We start from the raw sequence: 22,788 nt of genomic DNA, 5'->3' as shown, positions 1-22,788 counted from the left end.
TTGGGATTTTTGTGTTGCACTCAAAGAACAACTTACATTTTTTCATATTACATATAGTCTGCCATAATCAAGAATTAGGTTAGAATAGAATAAAAATATTTATTGATATTATGTTATATTCTCTATGATTTATGATTTCCCCTCGTGGTCTGTATTTTAAGAAAAATACAATTATTAGTAAGTACTAAAAACAAAACTACGGATAAAAGTACACAGATTAGTCATGTAGCAGGTACAACACACATTTTTAAAGGTAAAACACAAATTGTAGGAATTTGTAACAAAATTAAATCATTTTACTTGCATTAGTTAACGCTAACTCAGCAGTTTTAACTGCGTGAATATTTGGCATCAGGCCAATCAGCCGTGCGCACGTCTATGTATCTGTATAGAAGCTGGTTAATTTATAAGAGTAGTATATGTGTGTTTGCGAGAATGGCAATGTGTTAGCTGAGTGATGTCAGTGGGAGAGTAAAGAGAGAGAGAGGTAGTGCGTGCACAGCGCAATACAGTGATGAACGGGTCCGGTTGTGTCCTGCAAAACTAACAGTAAAGCGATTGTCACAAATCAGTAACCTCATCATTCTTAGCAAATCAATTGCTGGGAATAATGAAGGGTGTTACCCCCGACGAAAACATCGGTCCTTGATGGAACGTCTGCCCTGTGTTCTTCGACTACGGTCTGCATGGCAGCCGAACAGCTTGAAAGGTGTAACAACTACATTATTACTTGTTACTATTTATAACTCCTTGTGCAGATCTAAATGCTTACCCAAAAATTGCCACATTTGGCACGGCGTACTTTAAAACGGCAATTGCAGAGCGGCACCTCCCTGTTTGAAGCGCCACCTTTATCGTTAGTTTTGAAGCCCAAATACTTCCATATTGTGCTTCAGTCACCCTCTTTATGAACCAGTAGGATTGCAGTTTTTTGCCACACTTCCTTTCTATAATGTTATTGCTTGTATGCGCTTTGTGTGTGCGTTTTGACACATTCAACATCATGCACCTCGGCTCTGTTGTCTCCGTTGCACAGCAGCATGTGGATCAAACTGTACTGGTATACCATACTACCCTAGAGTGTGTGTGAGTGTGTGAGTGTGTGTGTGTGTGTGTGTGTGTGTGTGTGTGTGTGTGTGTGTGTGTGTGTGTGTGTGTGTGTGTGTGTGTGTGTGTGTGTGTGTGTGTGTGTGTGTGTGTGTGTGTGTGTGTGTGTGTGTGTGTGTGTGTGTGTGTGTGTATACAGTATATGTATTTATGTATGTGTGTATATATACTTCAATAATATGTATGTATATATGTACATGTATGCATGTCTGTTTGCATGTATATGTGTGTGTATATATATGTACATACATATGTGTATATTATAGCTATATACAGGTATGTATATATATAATGTGTGTTTGCAATGTGCGTGTATGTATTTATGTAGGGTTGTACAGTATACCGGTACTAAATAAGTACTGCAGTGTAAATAAATCATAAACGGTAGTGTACTGCCTCTAAAAAATAGTGGTTCACTTATTTGTTTTTATACTTGGCATGACAGCGCACATGGGCTTAAAAGCAGAATCTGTGTGTAAACAGAAAAGGGAGAATAGTATATGTGTATACATATATATTTATATGTGTATATATTTATATATATACATATATATACTAATATATATTTATATATATATACATATATATATATATATATATACATATATATACAAATATATATTTATTTATATTTATATATAATGTGTATGTAAATCTTGTCGCCACAATTTATACCGCTGTCTTCCTTTTTTTTTCTCCTCCTTTCTTCTTTTTTCCCTCCTGCTTTGGTCGGCCTACACCAAACACTAAATGTATCAAAACACTTAATAAAGTCAAATACAACTAAGGCAACACTTATCTCTTGTACCTGTACAGCAGATATTGGCACCTACGTCAACAATTTATTTGAGCAGCTGAACAGGACAGATTAAAAAAACAAACAATAATATTTATTTTTAAACTTGGGACTTTTAGTGGGCCAGATTGTGGATACTGGTATAATGCACGTTTTAAAGGTTGATAATAAATTGTGTACTCAGCTTTTTCTGAAAACAACAAATATATACGTCATCCCATCATTAGTGGATGTGGAGAGCAGTTTATTGGTCAATGGACATGTATTCAAATGATATCACTGATTATTTGACAATATTTTTTACTGTTTGCTTTTGTTTTGTCAGTCCAATGCTTTGCCAAGCCACGTGAAGATCTCAGTTTCAAGACAGACGCTGTTTGAGGACTCATTTCAGCAGGTTTTGATCACTCTCACACTTCTCACTGCAGTCACCTTATTTGGACATCAAAAACATAGTACACTTTCCCTTCATGACTACTTTTTTAACATCTCACAGTTTTTTTGCTTGCGTTAAGTGTTACAACTGTAGTGCATTAACTATAATTTGACAGGGTTTTTCCTGATGATGCACCCTAAATGTACATGAATATACATGAATGTGCCAGTACATAAAGATAACTTTGTATTTGAAGTCTGGGCCAGTATTTATTTTTGGGACGAGTTTTTACAACTTACTGGGATTTAAATGATGTCCTTAACACCTTGATTCAGATGTTTATCTACTAGGGATTTGAATCTTACAAAAACTCACCATTGGGTTTGATTCTGATTCTTGCAGTCACTATTTGATTCAGAAGCGATTGTTGATTCAGACTTATTCTCGCAATTTAATATGTGGTATGTGTGTTTTTATAAGACCCTTTCAAAAACCAGTTACAGGTTACAAATGCTCCTCTTTTCTGCTGACGTATGCGTGCAGCAAGTCAGCGCAGAAATGGCTTAAAAACATTTTAAAAAACTGTCATTTAAAAAAACATTTTAATCATCCATTCACTTTCCCTTGTCCTTTTCGGGGTAGTGGGGGTGCTAGAGCCTACCCCAGCTGCGCTCTGGCGGAAGGCATTGTACACCCTGAACAAGTTGCCACTTCCTCGCAGGGCCAACACAGATTCACAGATAACCATTCACAATTAATGCTTGAAAATTGTGAATCGATTTAGAATCAAAATAAATTAAAATCGCGTTTCTGGTGTGAATCAAATTTTTTTCTTTGATTCAGATGTTTCCACCTCCTGCACATTTAGCAATCAGTTAAGATTAATAAGCAACCAACATTACAGCGAAACACGAAAACAAAGTTTACCAAACTGATACAATTATTTTTCTGCATAATTTAGTCAGCTTGCTTTTCGTCACACAGATCCTCGCTGCTTCATAAACTAAACCACCGTCAGCTTTGCATCAAAGCCCGGTCTTATTTGAGCTGCTGTGCTGCATGCATGTAGTACTTGTAATTTCATGAATATTTCTGCTCTCGCATACATTCTCACTTTACAAACAATCACACATTTAAATGGCACACAGTTTTACACATTCGCTCCATTCCTTTGCTCTTACTATTGGGCCGTTTTTTCAGATAATGAATGTGAAGCCGTATGATCTCCGCCGCAGACTCTACATCATCATGAGAGGGGAGGAGGGACTGGACTATGGTGGAATAGCCAGGTAAGCGTTCATGGTGTGGTTTTTTTAATAAAATGTGTTTAATTTGTGTTTTGTGTTATATTGATATTGTGAAGTCTAATATTTACTCTTCTACTTCCCCATAATAATCTGTGTTCATTTCATTTTTCTGTTGCTGATGTTACATTTTTTCTGCTTGGTTTTGCGTTGTTTGTCTCCTATGTCACGTCAGTGGTTTTACCCTATGGTAGGTGACAATATGCTGTTCTACCACAGGGTAGAACCACGGACGGGATGTTGGGAGGTGTCTGCGTCTGCTCGTCAGTCCATACCTTCTCTACCTCCTTTTAAGTTACGGTGCAGGGAAGGACTTTCACTGTAGTTGATGTTGGTGGTGGGACCATTGGCTCTCTTCCATCCTTACACTATTTCAGTCCCTGTTTGTTTGATTTTGCTTTGTTGTATTCCTTCATGTTCTCTGTATTTGTTGTAATTCAACGTGTTGTTGTATGTCTGAACTCAATTTGCAACCCAATCACTCTGTTTTTGTTGAAGATGTCATTCATGTCAACAAGTAACCATAGATTAGGTTTATTTTTTAAACACATATAATTGGGTCCTATAGTCAATTTGTCTTGTATAAGTTACATGTCATCATGATGATGTTGTTGTGTTTTAAATTATGACCTCCCTGAATCTCAATATTGCTTGCCCTATGTTAGGTAACCACTGCTCACATTTTGTCACTTTTTTTTTCACACTTTTTATTTGTGCTAAACAATTCTTATACTATTAAACTCAAACTTGAATTTATTTAGATGCTTGTTATATACAAAAAAAGTAATGGAAAATAAATTGTTCACTAGTTTATTTTAGTGCCAAATAACTACATTAACTTGAACAGGGTTTCCCCTCGATTGCCAAGATACATCTCATGGTGGGGGCGTGGCTAGGGGCGTGTTGACATCATCCCTCCCTGTTGTCGGGGGGGCGCTCAACTTTCATCGCCCACCTTGTCGCTTGCTGTCTAAGGGAGGCGATGGACCAGGAAATATTTGGTATCGTCGTCAACTACACTTCCCTCGTTGAAGAGGCCTTCTGGTCAAACCATGAGACATTTTCGCTCGGCAAAAACTGTGGTAGTGAGTCTGCCACAAAATTTAACACATAGTTGCTGTTTTTTGCAGTCTTTATTCAAAGACAGCCAACATGAGAATGCTCTCTTGTAAGTACTTAAAGGCGTCTTTATATTGCGCACCTGAAACAATTAAGCAACACTCCCACCTGAGGACATTGGTTTGAGACCTGGGTCCCAGTGTCCGCTAAAATATAAGAACTATAGACATTTCCACATGTGTCGCCTTCATTATGAAGCTTTTAATTTTTTGCGGCTCCAGAAAGATTTTTGTTTTGTTGTTTGGGTCAAGTATGGCTCTTACATCATTTTGGGTTGTTGAACCCTAGTCAAGGCTATAATTCCTAATGCTTGTGTACCGTTGCTCTTCAGGGAGTGGTTCTTCCTGCTGTCCCACGAAGTTTTGAATCCCATGTACTGTCTGTTTGAGTATGCTGGGAAGAACAACTACTGTCTGCAGATCAACCCAGCTTCCTCCATTAACCCAGACCATCTCATGTACTTCCGTTTCATCGGACGCTTTATAGCCATGGTGAGTTGCATTTTGACATACTAAGGTATGGTTTGTACTTCTCTTTGTCTCGGTGCTTACATTTTTGTAATATTATTACTATTATTGTCTTAATAAAGCTTTCAATGGCTTTCTGCTGTTCTTCTTAGACATCAATTGTAAGACTGAAATGATCAATCAAGTCAAAAACTGCATAGTACATTCATAAAGACAAAATAACAGTTATTTTAGATCGATGCCAAAGGAGTCTTGCTCGTGAGTGAACCGGGACAGTGGAGTCAACCCAACCTGGCCGGTGAGGCTCAAGAGGGAGTGTCTGACAACCTTCAGGGATGCAATCAGTGACCAGTGGGAGGCAGGAAATAAACTTTTCTCTGACATGTTGTTGCCTTTTTACAAGATGCATCACAGTGGAGATTGGTTTTGAAACGAAGATTGGGCTATTAAATCACACAAACTATACCGCCTATTTGGGATGGGAATTGATATTATTTTTCTGGTTCCGATTCCACTTCAATTCTCAATTCTCCTTAGCAATTCAGGTTCTTAACAGTTCCCTTATCGATTTTTATTTGGAAAGAGAAAAAAAGGTAGATTAGCCAAAATGCGTTTAGTTTAGAGGCAACATTACCTTACAAAGGTGATGTTCTGAGGTCACATATGTAGCATAGAAGAAAAAAAGGTACCTTTTTGAAAATAAATATAACTAATATTATTCTGTAGAATTTAACAAAATAAATCATGTGGAAATTAGACGAGTCTAACATTCATGTGATATTAACTTATTACATGCAAAATGAGATATGTCATGCCTTCATTTGATTTAATTTGGAGGATTATGGCTCACAGTTTTTGAAAACCTTGAATTAAAAGTCTCAGAAAATGTGGGGTTGATGATAAAGGCTTGACATACCTCACTTTGCATGTAATGATTTCGTATCACATATTAGTTTTACATTTGAAGTTAATTGATAATATGAATGGCCCTGTACATGATAATAACATTTTTGGAGTTTCACCGGTATAATATAATGACTGATAGAAAATCTGGTGGGGGAAAAACATGCAACTTTTCTATGACTACAATTCACTTATCAAAAATAGCAGCGGCGCTGTAGCAAATCGATGCAAGATTTTGACCACAAACTTAGCAGACATGAACTGGAATGAGCACTGCCCGCCTCGCAGCAAATCAAAATCTTTCCCTTGTCATGCTCATCTAAATGAGAAAGTATTTGTTTGTATTTAACCAATAATAGCGCAATAACATGATAGGCAATGAGTTAATACCCGATGACGTGCTAGCGTATTGTTGCCTGGTATGATATTAAAGTGGTTCAAAAATGAAACTCTTCTTTTATAATTGTTGCATTTTGTGTGTTCAAATGTTTCAACATATTGCTCGTATGTCTCCCTCTTGATTAAATAGCAGCCCTATAATTATTACAAGTAGCGCTATTGCAATCTATTTTTATCAAATATTAGTGTTCGTTCCGACCAGGCGCCGCCGTTTTAAGTAATGACGTCATCCCCACCAGGAATAACCGTTCAGACAACCCCTACAAAAATGGCAACCAATTCCAAGGAATTGATACATTGGGGGTGTTTTTGATTTCCATGCCGAACGCCTATCATCATTAGTGTTGCGGTTTAGCTGGAGCCTATCATCACAAGAACATGTCTTTACAGAATGACATTTTTACATTCAAGCCTTAATCATGCCATATAGTCCTTGAGTAAAATCATGGCCTTTATGATGCAGCTTGTTAAGTAAAATAAAAAATAACATGGTGATGTGAACAGAGGTGGGTAGTAACTTGCTACATTTAGTCCCTTGAGTAACTCTTGGGATACATTTTACTTGTCAGAGTAGATTTAATGCAACATACTTTTTACTTTTACTTCAGTATTTTTGTGTAGGAGAAACGCGACTTCTACTTTGTTACATTGACTTACATTTCGTCGCTACATTTATTTATATCATATTTATTTATAATCTATTGATTACTGCTTGCAAAGAGGTATTTATTTGGCTTGTTAAAGAGACTTCTGTCACATGAATCTGTTTCACCACTAGGTTAGGATCGGATAGACTTTATTCATCCAACAATGGGGAATTTATGTGATTGCAGTGCAGATACGAAAAGGCCACAAATAATAAGGTAAAAAAAACATCAAAACAAGAGCGAAACATGAAACATAAGTGACATGACGTCATAACTCTTTATATACATCTATACTCCTTATATCATGCGCTGACATCTATGTCAGTAGAAATGTTCAACTTTCATCCATCCATCCATTTTTTACCGCTTATTCCATTTTGGGGTCGCGGGGGGCGTTGGCACCTATATCAGCTACAATCGGGCGGAAGGCGACATACACCCTGGACAAGTCGCCATTTCATCGCAGGGCCAACACAGATAGACAGACAACATTCTCACACACTAGGGCCAATTTAGTGTTGCCAATCAACCTATCCCCAGGTGCATGTCTTTGGAAGTGGGAGGAAGCCGGAGTATCCGGAGGGAACCCACGCATTCACGGGGAGGACATTTCAGTCTACAATAATTCCACTTCCAACTATAAAAAAACATGTTGCAATAAGTTGTATGTTGTTTTATGTTTTAGCTGTGCATATGCTAACATTAGCCCTCTTATAATGTCATAAATGACAAAATTGTGCATCTTTTGTAATACATACTGTAGTAGTGTCTCTCTGATAAACATGATCTACTGCAAGTACCAATAAAAATTTGCCAAATACAACAGAAGTTACTCACCAGTTAGTCGGTACTTGAGTAGTTGTTTTTTCACTGAATACATATTCTTACGCTCGTAATTATTTGGATGAATACTTTTTATTTTTACTTCCATCCATTTACTTGAGTTATATTACTCTGAAGTAACAGTACTCCTACTTGAGTAAATTGTAGGATACTCTACCCACCTGAGTGTAAATCTTTGTACCTCATCTTGCACAGCAGAAAAGCATCCATTCATTCATCCATCCATCCATTCATTTTTCTACCACATGTCAGAGAAAATCTGCCTTTCTGCTGCCCACAGAATATTTGCTGCCTCCTATTGAGAAGAAAAATACACACATAACATGACGAAAGTATTTGAAGATGTTCAAAATCTTCACATGTGTATCCAACTGAATACAACCCAATTAGTAGTAGTGATGAGTTGTCACACTCTTTTAAACAAATTTGCTCTTTCGACTCGGCTCACTAACATAAGTTAACTTTTCTTAAATACATTTCTTTATTAACTAAATAGTGCTTAAAAAATAGTTATGAAAAACTTAACTATTTGCTGTTCGACTTTTGAAAAGTTTAAATTCCGAGTGAAACCACAAAATACAAATGGAGAATATGTCAAAGAAAAAGCAAAAAAAAAGGTTTCGTAGATTTTATCTTAGAATTAATTGCATTAACATGACATCTATGCTCAAACGAAATTTCGTTAAAATGTATGACTTAAGTGTTATTTATGACAATGACAATAAAGGAATTGATTGATTGATCTAGTCTACTAAGATCTTGAAGAAGTCCATACTTCTTTTTAAACAGTGGCGATAATTCACACAAGAAATAAACAGAGAGCAAAAAAACTCTGCCACAGAACAGCATCTTTTTTTATTATCATATTTCTCTTCTATGAGAGTCTCATGAGAATTTTTTGACATGTTTTATTCGGATTCAGATTGGTTTATTTGAAATTTCCAAATGACGTATCATATTTTTACCTTTTCTTTACATGTCCAAAAAGGAGTAGGAAGAAGCTATGCTATTTTACTTCTACCCCTTTTCCATTTCATATTAATTACTAAGACATATGTTCAGTCTAGCTCCTCGCTTTGTACATATATCCAGCATTTCACACATTACAAATTAGTGAAGTCTAAATACAAGAATTTTCTTCATAACTAGGTTGTAGGTTACTAGGAGATAAATGTTTTTTTTTCCTCAAGTTCAAGATATTTACAAATATTTCTCTTGTACTTTGCAAACACTTGCAATTTGAACACCTTCCTAAAGTGGATCATATTGGTACTTTGTTTCACGTTACTTAATTCCATACTTCAATTCCACAAATCATATGCAAAATGACTTAAGTGTTGTACGTACAAACAAATGTTTTAAATTAAATTTTTCCCTTAAGGTTGTATTTCTATTTTTTTGTTGAGGAGAATTGTACATTCCTGGGTAGCAGATTAAAGTTTACTTTGTGTATTATTTTTGCTGTTTGCAAATTCACCAAATCATTGAATTTTTATATTCTTGATTTAAGAAATAAAGTGTTTGTATGTTTTCCATATCCAGCATTGTGTATGATCTTAATTGACCTGTTTTGTAACGTAATTAGTGAATGTAAGGTATTTTTGTAGTTATGTCCCCATATTTCTGCACAATAACTCTGATATAGTAAAACTAGTGAGCAGTAGAGAATAAGGAGTGATTTTTGGTTCAGAACATATTTTGCTTTATTCATGTTTCTTGCCACCTTGTTGTATGTTTTTATATAAGATTTGTAGTTGAATTTATAATCTATCATTACATCCAAAATGTATTTTACCCTTTCAATGTATTCTCCGTCTAATTGTGTTTGTGTTTGACTTTCTCTTCTACTCTTACCGAATAGCATAATAGCACATTTAGTCCGATGAAAATAATCTGTTTTTGTCAAACCATCTTTTTAATTTAATAATTTCTTCTGTTACCATTTATATTAGCTTCTGTGTGTCCCCTCCTAAAAAATTCTGTCAAGTCATCTGCAAATAATAGCAACTTTAGGTACCTTGTAACTTCACAAATGTTGATTATATGAAGACTAAACAATGTTTGTCCGAGTATTGATCGCTGGAATACTGTGCACACTATTTTTAGTTCCGTCAAGAAGCATTCACTTAGCTTTACATATGACTTCCCAGTTGTTAAGTAGCTTTTTTAGCCAGTTCAAGACTAGTCCTCTGATGCCATATCGTTCTAATGTATGTATTAAGATGTTGTGATTTTTTGTGTCAAATGCTTTTGTTAGATCTATAAATGCTGTTGCTGCACACTGTTTTCTATTCTTTGCATTAGTAATGACCTCTGTCAATTCTATTCATGCCATCGATGAAGAAATATTCGCTCTGTCATCGTAGTGATTCTCTGCGTGTTTTCCGCTTTTATTTATGAATTTGTTCAGTCTTTTGTTGAATAATTGTCGATGATTTTAGGAAATTGTGGCAGCAAAGAAATAAGTCAACATTTTTCTGCAATTTCTTTGATAACTTATTTTTATTGCTTTCATATTTATTCAATGTAAATCTGTTGAATTTTTGGATTTGCATTTCTTTACTATTTAGATTATTTCTTATTTTTTACATTGCTAAAAAAACATTAAATTAGGATTTCTGTCTATTGTGTCACTCGAGTCCTCGGTTGACCCGAGATTTGGTATCTTTTATTCTAGATTTGGTCTTATTTTTATGAAGTAGTTATTAAAGTACTTTGTTCATATTATATTTTTTTGTGTTTCCGTCTAAAAAGTGGTGAGGATAATACTTTTTAGCATTGTTTTTAATGATACTCTTCAGGATGCCCATTGTTGCTCTCATGTTGTTTTTCTTCTTATCTAATAACTGATTGTAATATTCTTTTTTTTACATGATTTTAATGTGTTTTACTTGTTCTCTGTCTCTATTGTATTATAAATGTTTTATATTATGCATTCTTCTTGTTACATGCCTTTTTTAATCCTTTAGTCATCCATGGCTTCTATTACAATATCAAGTTAGGAACTTTATCCAGTAACACAAATCCTCCCTGCAGGCTCTTTACCACGGCAAGTTCATCGACACAGGCTTCACACTTCCGTTCTACAAGCGAATGCTGGACAAAAAACCTACACTCAAAGACTTGGAGTCCATAGACCCTGAATTTTACAACTCGATCATATGGGTAAAGTAAGTATTGTATTCTTGATTTATATTTATATTTTCCACAACGTAATACAAACATTAAGTAGGCGATATCGCACATTTGGGCATCGCTCTAACACTAACTAATACAGGGCCAGTATCACTTAACACCTTTTACTTTTGACAATTTGAAAAAAATAAAATAATTCCATATGGTGATTATATTCACAATAAAAACACAGGACAGAGAAAAAAATGATCAACTAACCATTCGTACCAATTAGACAAACGGATATATAGGGGTGTTCCGATACCACTGTTTCACCTTTGATACGATACCAATATTGATCAAACAAGATGCCAGCAGAATTCATACATAGTTTTATTTTTAGTTTTGTAGCATGGAATGTTAGAAAAGGTTACATCAAGGGAAATTAGTCTAACCAAGAACAATGGCACGTATGAAAAACTTTAACCTATTTATTACTAACTGGACTGGACTTAAGCTGTTTTTAAGTTAAAATTGCAGTGGTATTTGTTTATTTTGGCATTACTCATGGTCACAATATTTCATGAAGTTACGGTCATGATGCAATAAATTGAATTATGCATGCGTGTTTGTTAGTAGATAAGTTCTAATACTTTTCTACCTGGGAGATTGTGTATGTGTAGGTAATATGCAACTGTAATTACTTGATATTTGTTTATTGTAAATAGTGTGCTGATTTAGACTAATATTGTTCAATTAATGACGCTTATTACATATGTCTGGCTCGTGTGCTAATGTTTGCTTAGCTGTTGTGTAGCTGCTAGCTTCTAGTAGCCTATAGCCCACCATGTTTACATTTTGGACATGACTAAAATACAAGTACTTTGTTTCTAATAATTTTTTCTTAAACTGGATTATATTAGTACATTGTTTATAATCCATTACACAATTTGATTCCGCAAACTAATATGCTAAAGGTTTAAAGTGTTGTACGAGCATACAAATTATACAAGTACAAATTTTCTTTAAGGTTATATTTCTCCTCTTTTGTTGAGAATAATTTGTGTATATTCTTGGGTAGCAGGTTATAGTTTGCTTTGTGCACAATTTTAGCTGTTTAAAAAAATTATCATCTTAATTTAATCTTTCTGATTCAGTAAATAAATAAATAAAAAGATTGAATGTACTCTAAAACTGACATTATGTATCATGATAACTGATCTTTTTTGTAGCACAGCTTGTGAATGAAGCATACTTTTTAGTTGTTTTTTACACAATAACTCACATATGGTAAAACTTGCAGCCTGTTTCGAAAATGGAATACATTCATTTTTGTCCTCAAAATTCAACAATACCCAATGACAATGTGAAAAGTTTTATTTTGGGGCATATTTTTTAAAAGCAAACATTCACGTGTACATATGTATTCAACGCATTTGCTCAATACGTTGTTGATTAACCTTTGGCAGCAATTACAGTCTTAAGTCTCAATTTAAAAGCAAAAATTCACATATACATATGTATTCAACGCATTTGCTCAATACTTTGTTGATGAACCTTTGGCAGCAATTACAGTCTTAAGTCTCAATTTAAAAGCAAAAATTCACATGTACATATGTATTCAACGCATTTGCTCAATCCTTTGTTGATCAACCTTTGGCAGCAATTACAGTCTTAAGTCTCAAGTTCTAAATACGATGCCACAAGCTTGGCACATCAATCTTTGGGCAGTTCCCCCCCATTCCTCTTTGCAGCACATTTCAAGCTCCATCAGGTTGGATAAGAAGCGTTGGTTTTCATCCAGGATGTCTCTGTACCTTGCTGTATTTATTTTCTACTGTACCGTGACTATTGTCCCAGTACCTGCCACTGAAAAACATCGCCACAGTATGATGATACCATCACCATGAAGAGATGGTATTTGCCTGGTGATGAGCATTGCTTGGTTTCCTCCAAACATGATGCCTGGCATTCATGCCAACAAGTTTTCTTTGTCCCATCATACCAGAGAAATGTGTTTGTCATGGTCGTTTTGCTAAGAATTTGCTTTCGTCTAGCCACCATACCAAAGAGGCCTGATTGGTGGATTGCTACAGAGATGATTGTCCTTCTGGAAGTTTCTCCTCTCTCCACAGAGGAATGTTGTAGCTCTGAGCTGAATGCAGCAACATGGAGAGACATCCTGGGTAAAAACCAACGCTTCTCATCCAACTTGATGGAGCTTGAGAGGTGCTGCTCAGAGGAATGGGCAAAACTGTCTTAACGATAGGTGTCCTAAGCTTGTGGCATTACATTCAAAAACACTTGCTGCCAAAGGTGCATCAACAAAGTATTGAGCATGGTCTGTGTATACTTATGTACATGTTTTTTTGTTTGTTTGTTTTTTTTTTAAATATATTTGCCACAACAACAACAAACTTTTTCACATTGTCATGGGGTATTGTCTGTCGATTTTTGAGGACAAAAATACATTTATTCCACTTTGGAATAAGGTTGTAACATGACAAATTGTAGAAAAAGTGAAGCGCTGTGAATACTTTTCGGATGCATCGTATAGGAAGAATACAGTGGGGCAAAAAGTATTTAGTCAGCCACCGATTGTGCAAGTTTTCCCACTTAAAATGATGACAGAGGTCTGTAATTTTCATCATAGGTACACTGCAACTGTGAGAGACAGAATGTGAAAAAAAATCGAGGAATTCACATTGTAGGAATTTTAAAGAATTTATTTGTAAACTATGGTGGAAAATAAGTATTTGGTCAACCATTCAAAGCTCTCCCTGATGGAAGGAGGTTTTGGCTCAAAATCTAACGATACACGGCCCCATTCATTCTTTCCTTAACACGGATCAATCGTCCTGTCCCCTTAGCAGAAAAAAAGCCCCAAAGCATGATGTCCCCCCCTCCATGCTTCACAGTAGGTTTGGTGTTCTTGGGATGCAACTCAGTATTCTTCTTCCTCCAAACACAACGAGTTGAGTTTATACCAAAAAGTTCTATTTTGGTTTCATCCGACCACATGACATTCTCCCATGTGCTCTCTGGCAAACTTCAGACGGGCCTGGACATGCACTGGCCTAAGCAGGGGGACACGTCTGGGACTGCAGGATTTGGTTCCCTGTCGGCGTAGTGTGTTACTGATGGTAACATTTGTTACTTTGGTCACAGCTCTCTGCAGGTCATTCACCAGGTCCCCCTGTTTGGTACAGTTGATTTTTGCACACCAAGCTGGTTGCCTACTGTAGATTCACTCTTCCCAGTCTGGTGCAGGTCTACAATTATTTTCCTGGTGTCCTTCGACAGCTCTTTGGTCTTGGCCATAGTGGAGTTCGGAGTCTGACTGTTTGAGGCTGTGGACAGGTGTTTTTTATACAGATAACGAGTTCAAACAAGTGCCATTAATACAGGTAACAAGTTGAGGACAGAAGAGCTTCTTAAAGAAGAAGTTACAGGTCTGTGAGAGCCAGAGATTTTCCTTGTTTGAAGTGACCAAATACTTATTTTCCACCATAATTTACAAATAAATTCTTTAAAATTCCTACAACGTGAATTCCTGGATTTTTTCACAGTCTGTCTCTCACAGTTGAAGTGTACCTATGATGAAAATTACAGACCCTTGTCATCATTTTAAGTGGGAGAACATGCACAATCGGTGGCTGACTAAATACTTTTTTGCCCAACTTTATGTGGGACTGTTTGTTTATTGTCCTCCATTATCTATCACTGTTAAGTATTCCTGTTTTGTACTTACCTGTATTTGTGCGTAGTCAGCCTTGTGGCTCCACTTCAGCTGTCCATTTTGGTTTAGCTCCTTTTTCTTTTTGTGTATGATTCTTTCAGATGAAATATGATACTTTTAATGCAGAGAGTTGTTCATGAAATAATTGCTGTTGTTTGCCAGTTTGAAGAGGCCAACAACAGGGATATTTATCAATGCGTCCCTTTGTCCAGAGAGAACAGTTTGGAGGAATGTGGGGTGGAGCTGTATTTTGCACAGGACATGGAGCTCCTGGGCAAGGTCTCCACTCACCAGCTGAAGGATGATGGAGAGAACATTCTTGTCAATGAGGAAAACAAGGAGGAGTACATCAGGTGAAGCAACTTCTGCTGAGTTAGCTTTGAGAGCAAAACACGCAGTGAAACATGTGATGTTTGTCTTGTTAACAGCTTGCTGACAGACTGGAGGTTCACACGTGGAGTGGAGGAACAAACCAAAGCTTTCCTGGACGGCTTTAATGAGGTCGTTCCTCTAGAGTGGCTGCGCTACTTTGACGAGAAGGAGCTGGAGGTGACGCATAAAAATGCTGCTACATTAGTTCTCTAATCATTACTAACTCACATTTACACAAGTACTTAGGTACCTACGGAAGTAATTACATACACAAGTACCCACAGAAGTTCATACTCAAGTACATAGTTATGTACACAAGTATATACAAAAGTACATACACAAGGATCGACTTAAGCATACAAGTACCTATGTAAGTACCTACATAAACAAATAAGTACCTGTTAGAATATAACATTTACTTACATAAGTATGTAAATACCTGCATAAGTACACATGTACTTTTTTTTTTTTACTATTTATACTACCATATTGTATATGCACCTTAGGAGGAGCTGCTCCAATTTCGTTGTTCTTTGAACCTGTTCATTGCAATAATGACAATAAAACTCTATTCTATGTATCCATCCATCCATCCATCATCTTCCGCTTATCCGAGGTCGGGTCGCGGGGGCAGCAGCCTAAGCAGGGAAGCCCAGACTTCCCTATCTCCAGCCACTTCGTCTAGCTCTTCCCGGGGGATCCCGAGGCGTTCCCAGGCCAGCCGGGAGACATAGTCTTTCCAACGTGTCCTGGGTCTTCCCCGTGGCCTCCTACCAGCTGGACGTGCCCTAAACACATCCCTAGGGAGGCGTTCGGGTGGCATCCTGACCAGATGCCCGAACCACCTCATCTGGCTCCTCTCGATGTGGAGGAGTACCTGAATAAAAATACAAATTCTTACACACGTACTTCCATAAGTATCTTAAGTACCTACATAAATACATACATACCTACAAAAGTATATAAATACTTACGTACCTACATAAATAAGTACTTGTATAAGCACTTAGGTACCTATATACTTGCTTCTTCTCACACTTACAGTAGTTTCAAGCTGAGTGTGTCAGATGTACAACAATTACAAAAATCATTTCATACACAATAATTAAAACATAAATAATTACATAACTAATCATATGTACATGCAATTAGACAAAGATCCCGCACGTTTCAAAGAAGAACAGGTTTCCTTGAGTGCATGAATTGATGAGCTGATTATTTTATTCATTGATTTTTTGTTGTTGTTGTTATTGTCTGATCATATAATTCATTACCTCTTTTGTGTAATCAGCTGATGCTGTGTGGGATGCAGGAGATAGATTTGGTCGACTGGCAGAAAAACACAATCTACCGACACTACACCAAAAACACCAAACAGATCCACTGGTTCTGGCAGGTGTGTTGAGTGACAAAGCCAATGAACAATGTGATAAATGTGTATTGATTGATTGATTGTGTTCTTCTAGGTGGTGAAGGAAATGGATAACGAGAAGAGAATCCGTCTTCTTCAGTTTGTCACAGGAACTTGTCGTCTGCCTGTCGGAGGCTTCTCTGAACTTATCGGTACACCTTATTTGTCAACAATGCAAAGCTACTCTGTTGTAAAGTTGCAACTCATTTGTTGCAGAAAGTCAATGATTTTGTTATAGTTATTGTGACACAATGTGATCCTCCAGTTAAATTAAGACTGCATGTGTACAGCATGTCTGTGTAGGTGTGTGTGGTAGCAGGGGATTGCTTGTGCTGCTAAAACTGACACACATTCTTGGTAGGCGGCAACAACACCTTGCATATTGTCAGGGAATAGCATGCTTTATTAGTAATAGTAGTATTGTTTATTGACGTATAGAAAATGGTGAATGATTCGAGTGATGTTGTTTACAGGAAGTAATGGTCCTCAGAAGTTCTGCATTGACAAAGTGGGAAAAGAAACTTGGCTTCCAAGAAGTCACACATGGTAAACAAAACTTTCTTAAAACTCTTTCATAAAAAACACAATATTTCCGTGAGAAGCTGGACAAAGTGGCTGGCGGGGAGGGATACTAAATTAAAAAAATATGGAATCAGGGAGCTGGTTTTGAACTGGGTAAGAAGCTACAATGTCAACAGAGCTAAAGATATGTACCCCAGGGATCAATTACTGGGACCAAAGTGTCAATTTTTATACAAAAGTTACAAAGGACTTATTTGATGACACAACAACGTTCTGTTCTGGAGACAACACACAGGAGCTAATACAATTAATAAATTAATTACCAAATTAAAAAGATGGTTTGACAATATGGCAGCACAGTAGAAGAGGGGTTAGTGCGTCTGCCTTACAATACGAAGGTCCTGCGTAGTCCTGGGTTCAATCCCCGTGATCTTTCTGTGTGGAGTTTGCATGTTCTCCCCGTGACTGCGTGGGTTCCCTCCGGGTACTCCAGCTTCCTCCCACTTCCAAAGACATGCACCTGGGGATAGGTGGATTGGCAACACTAAATTCACCCTAGGGTGTGAATGTTGTCTGTCCATCTGTGTTGGCCCTGCGATGAGGTGGGGACTTGTCCAAGGTGTACCTCACCTTCCGCCCGATTGTAGCTGAGATGCACCAGCGCCCCCCCGCGACCCTAAAGGGAATAAGCGGTAGTAAATGGATGGATGGATCGGTATTTCAAAAGCACACTTCATTAACTAACCGTGTTACAAAAAAGATCAGTCAGAATAATACATAATGTTGTCTATAGAGAACATACACACCCTTATTTTTTTGAATCCAAAATATTGAAATTCAATGATTTGATGCATTTGCAAACAGCTAAAATTATGTACAAAGCAAACTTTAATTTGCTACCCAAGAGTGTCTAATCATTCCTCTCAATAAAAGAGGAGAAATATACTGTAACATTAGAGAAAAATCTTAAAACATATGTATGCATGTACAACAAATAAGACCTTTAGCATATCAGTATGTGAAATTAAATTATGGAATGGATTAAGCAAATAAGTCAAACAATGTACTAACTTGAGGCAGTTTATAAGTTTGTTCAAAATCAAAAAGTGTTTACAAAGTATAAGAAAGAGGAACAATGATACTTATTGAAAATAAGATATTGTTCATCCCTTTAAGTGAATCGTAACTGACTACTACATATGAAAATGACTGTTGTTAGAAATCATGGATGTAATTGTGCTACAAATTGAAAACAGGACGTGAACATTTGTGGAAGTAACTGATTAAGAGTGTGGTGGAGGGTCCGAAGCTTAAACAGCAAACAAAGTGAATTTAGTACAAATGTTTATATACCTATAATCAAAAAGTACAAAGTTGGATTGAATTTCCCATGCAGACAGACAACGTCCTCCAGAGGCGTTGGATGAATCGAGAATCATGCGAATCACACACAGTATTGGTCTACTAGCCATTTATATTTTTTCCTCATGTATCAAGGTCCCGTAGTTTTGAACCTGTTTGTTCTGCAACATCCTTGGATCCCTTAGTCATAATAGACAATCAAAACATTTTGTAGAATATTCAGACCGACCACAAATTAAATTTTAACCCTCATATGCTCTTCCAGTGGTTCAGAATAGAAAAAAAGAAACGAGCAGACATTCTTAAGGCTTTTTGACAGACTTTCTTTTTCGGACTTCGACAGACACCAAATATGGTCCAAAAGGTCAGAAATTCCACTTCAAGAGCAAGGCGGGTAGGATGAAAATATGTGTTGCTTTTTCCTACTGGTTTTCGGGCATGTAAAGAGAAATGAAAAATATGTGATGTGTTATGTTAAAACTGCATACATGGTCGAAATGTACCGCAACTAACTAACCAACATATTTAATGTAGAATAGTTCTTTAGATTTCAATGTAAATTATTTATTTTTGATTTAATACTTTTTTGTAAAAGATTCTCCAGATTTTAATGTAAAATCTGTTTTTAGCTCCTCTCTGAGTTGCCATCGTGGTAGAGGAGTTTGCGTGTCCCAATGATCATAGGAGCTATGGTTTCTGGGGGCTTTATTCCCTCTGATAGGGTCTCCCAAGACAAACTGGTCCTAGGTGAGGGATCAGACAAAGAGCAGCTCAAAGACCTCCATGAAAAATAAAAACGAAGGACCCAGATTTCCCTCGCCCGAACGCGGGCCACCAAGGCCCCCTTCTTGAGCCAGGCCCGGAGGTGGGGCACAATGGCGAGCGCCTGTTCCCATGAGGTCCGAAGAAGCAACATGGGTCCCGCATCCAATGGGCTCACCACCCATGGCAGGGGCCATAGATGTCGGATGAAATGTGAGCTGGGCGGCAGCCGAAGGCAGGGCACTTGGCGGTCCAATCCTCGGTGACATATGCTATCTCTTGGAACGTGGAACGTTACCTTGCTCGGGGAGAAAGAGCCTGATTTAGTGCGCCAGGCGGAGAAGTTCTGGCTAGATATAGTCGGACTCACTTCGACGCACAGCAAGGGCTCTAGAACCAGTTATCTCGAGAGGAGCTGGACCCTCTTCCACTCTGGCGTTGCCAGCAATGAGAGGCGACGGTGAGGGGAGTTGGCAATTCTTTGAACATGTCACGAGGGAGGTGCTGGACATAAAGTCCGAGAGTACGATGTTCTATACCTCTATTGTCGAGGCGGCCGATTGGAGCCGTGGCAGCAAGGTGGTTGGTCCCTGTCGTGGCGGGAATCCTGAACCCGCTTGTGGACACCAGCGGTGAGGGATGCCGTCAAGTTTAAGAAAGAGTCGTATCGTGTTTTTTTGGCTCATAGGACTCCGGAGGCAGCATACAAGTACCGACAGGCCAAGCGGTGTGCGGTTTCAGCAGTCGCGGAGGCAGAAACTCAGACATGGGAGGAGTTCGAGGAAGCCATGGAAAATTACTTTAAGACTGCTTCGAAGCGATTCTGGACCAACATCCGCCGCCTCAGGAAAAGGAAGCAGTGCAATGTCAACACCGTGTTTTGTGGGGATAGTGTTCTGCTGACCTCGACTGCGGATGTTGTGAATCGGTGAAGGGAATACTTTGAAGACCTCCTCAACCCTACCAACACGTCTTCTTATGAAGAAGCAGTGCCTGGGGAATCTGTGGTGGGCTCTCCTATTTCTGGGGCTGAGTTTGCCGAGGTAGTTAAAAAGCTCCTCGGTGGCAAGGCCCCGGGGGTGGATGAGATCCGCCCGGAGTTCCTTAAGGCTCTGGATGCTGTGTGGCTGTCTGGGTTAACAAGACTCTGCAACATCGCGTGAACATCGGGGGCGATACCTCTGGATTGGCGGACCGGAGTGGTAATTCCTCTTTTTAAGAAGGGGAACCGGATAGTGTGTTCCAACTATCGTGGGATCACACTTCTCAGCCTTCCCGGTAAGGTCTATTCAGGTGTACTGGAGAGGAGGCTACGCCGGATAGTCGAACCTCGGATTCAGGGGGAACAATGTTGTTTTTGTTCTGGTCGTGGAACTGTGGACCAGCTCTATACTCTCGGCGTGGTCCTTGAGGGTGCATGGGAGTTTGCCCAACCAGTCTACATGTGCTTTGTGGACTTGGAGAAGGCATTCGACCATGTACCCCGGGAAGTCCTGTGGAGAGTGCTCAGAGATATGGGGTAACGGTCTGTCTGATTGTGGCGGTCCGTTCCCTGTATGATCAGTGACAGAGCTTGGTCCCAATTGCTGGCAGTAGGTCGTACCGGTTTCCAGTGAGGGTTGGACTCCGCCAAGGCTGCCCTTTGTCACCGATTCTGTTCATAACTTTTATGGACAGAATTTCTAGGCGCAGTCAGGGCGTTGAGGGTATCTGGTTTGGTAACTGCAGGATTAGGTCTCTGCTTTTTGCAGATGATGTGGTCTTTCATCTGGCCAAGAGCTTGAGCTCTCACTAGATAGGTTTGCAGCAGAGTGTGAAGCGACTGGAATGAGAATCAGCACCTCCAAGTCTGAGTCCATGGTTCTCGCCCGGAAAAGGGTGGAGTGCAATTTCCGGGTTGGGAAGGAGATCTTGCCCCAAAAGGAATTCAAGTACCTTGGAGTCTTGTTCACAAGTGAGTGAGGAGTTGATCGTGAGATAAACAGACGGTTCGGTGCGGCTTTGTGGTAAAGAAGGAACTGGGCCGGAAGGCAAAGTTCTCAATTTACCGTTTGATCTTTGTTCCCAACCTCACCTATGGTCGTGAGCTTTGCGTTATGACCGAAAGGACAAAATCACGGGTACAAGTGGCCGAAATGAGCTTCCTCCACCGAGTGGCAGGGCTCTCCATTAGAGATAGGGTTAGAAGCTCTGTCATCAGGGAGGAGCTCAAAGTAAAGCCGCTGCTCCTCCACATCGAGAGGAGTAAGATGAGGTGGTTCAGGCATATGGTCAGGATGCCACCCGAACGCCTCCCTAGGGAGGGGTTTAGGGCATGCCCGACCGGTTGGAGGCCACAGGGAAGACCCAGGACACGTTGGGAAGACTGTCTCCTGGCTGGCCTGGGAACACTTCGGGATCCCCCGGGAAGAGCTGGACGAAGTGGCTGGGGAGAGGGAAGTCTGGGCTTCCCTTCTTAGGCTATTGCCCCCCTCGACCCAACCTCTGATAAGTGGAAGAAGATTGGTGGATGGATCTGTTTTTAGATTTCAATATAGATTTTTTTTTTTTTACATTTTAATGTAGAAGATTTCACTATATTTTAACATATTAAGATTTATTTTAGATTTTAATGGAAAATATTTCTTTAGGCCAATGATGTAGAATGTATATTTTTTTTCGATTGCAATGCCTTTATATTTTAATGTAAAGTTCTTTATAATTTAACATATTTAATGTTTAATGTGTAGAAGTGTGTGTATCATGTTTTGTTGCTAAAATTATTTGTGTTTGTTTTTCCTTTCAAAGCTTTAATCGCCTTGATCTTCCGCCTTACAGAAGTGTGGAGCAGCTGCGAGAGAAACTCATGTTTGCTATCGAGGAGACTGAAGGATTCGGTCAGGAGTAAATGTGCAACACAAAATCTTATTATTTCTTCAAAACATGCTAATAAATCATGTCAGCTTTCACCATCAGGACCTGCAGGATGGAAAAAACAACATTATTTTATGAATATTGTACATACATTGTGTATTTTGTGGCTCGCACACTATATATACAGTATATTTACATTTCCAGCGACTACGACATGCCTTAGTACCTCCCTTTTCATTAGTAATGACTTACAAAAGTCAAAAGAAAACCAAATTGTATGAAAACTGAAGCAATTTTTCCATAATAAACAATGTAAATACAATTAACGTGTCCCTGACATCAAAAATATGAACACAAAATACATTTAATAGAGAATTATGCTTTTAGATGCATAAAACAATGTGAAATACATTATCAATGAATAAAATGTAAAAATTAACATTTAACATCAATTAATATTTTTGGTGTAGACCAGGGTTGTGCAAACGATAGCCCACTGACGCCTTCAGTGTGGCACTTATGATGTTAAGAGTTTGATATTCAGGAATCTTACCCACAGGGAGGCTGCATCCATTTTATTAGTTTGATCATTCTGAATGTCACCAACTGTTGGACAACATGAGTAATTTAGGTCTATGATATTAAAGTGTACTCTAAATAATTGTAAAGGTTCTCAATCATCCAGGTGATTG

General features: G+C 38.3%; 1 protein-coding gene across 6 annotated transcripts in view; it reads left to right on the top strand.

Annotated features, from left to right (window-relative positions):
• The window catches only part of wwp2 (WW domain containing E3 ubiquitin protein ligase 2), a 116,617-nt gene extending 94,199 nt beyond the window's left edge, over nt 1-22,418 (top strand). For all 6 annotated transcript variants that reach the window (XM_061919967.1, XM_061919968.1, XM_061919969.1 and 3 more), the window contains 10 exons: nt 2,229-2,300; nt 3,480-3,568; nt 5,034-5,193; nt 10,998-11,131; nt 15,027-15,167; nt 15,243-15,363; nt 16,478-16,582; nt 16,653-16,749; nt 17,071-17,143; nt 22,031-22,418. In XM_061919967.1, coding sequence (XP_061775951.1) covers nt 2,229-2,300; nt 3,480-3,568; nt 5,034-5,193; nt 10,998-11,131; nt 15,027-15,167; nt 15,243-15,363; nt 16,478-16,582; nt 16,653-16,749; nt 17,071-17,143; nt 22,031-22,130 — 1,092 coding nt within the window. In that variant the 3' untranslated portion in view covers nt 22,131-22,418. The remainder of the gene's footprint in view (nt 1-2,228; nt 2,301-3,479; nt 3,569-5,033; nt 5,194-10,997; nt 11,132-15,026; nt 15,168-15,242; nt 15,364-16,477; nt 16,583-16,652; nt 16,750-17,070; nt 17,144-22,030) is intronic.
• The last annotated feature ends 370 nt before the right edge of the window (nt 22,419-22,788 follow it).

The sequence above is a fragment of the Nerophis ophidion genome, linkage group LG14 (genome assembly GCF_033978795.1).
Source record: "Nerophis ophidion isolate RoL-2023_Sa linkage group LG14, RoL_Noph_v1.0, whole genome shotgun sequence".
Lineage (NCBI taxonomy): Eukaryota > Metazoa > Chordata > Actinopteri > Syngnathiformes > Syngnathidae > Nerophis > Nerophis ophidion.
Note: the sequence above shows the minus strand (reverse complement) of the source record. Positions and strands in the feature narration are given on the sequence as shown.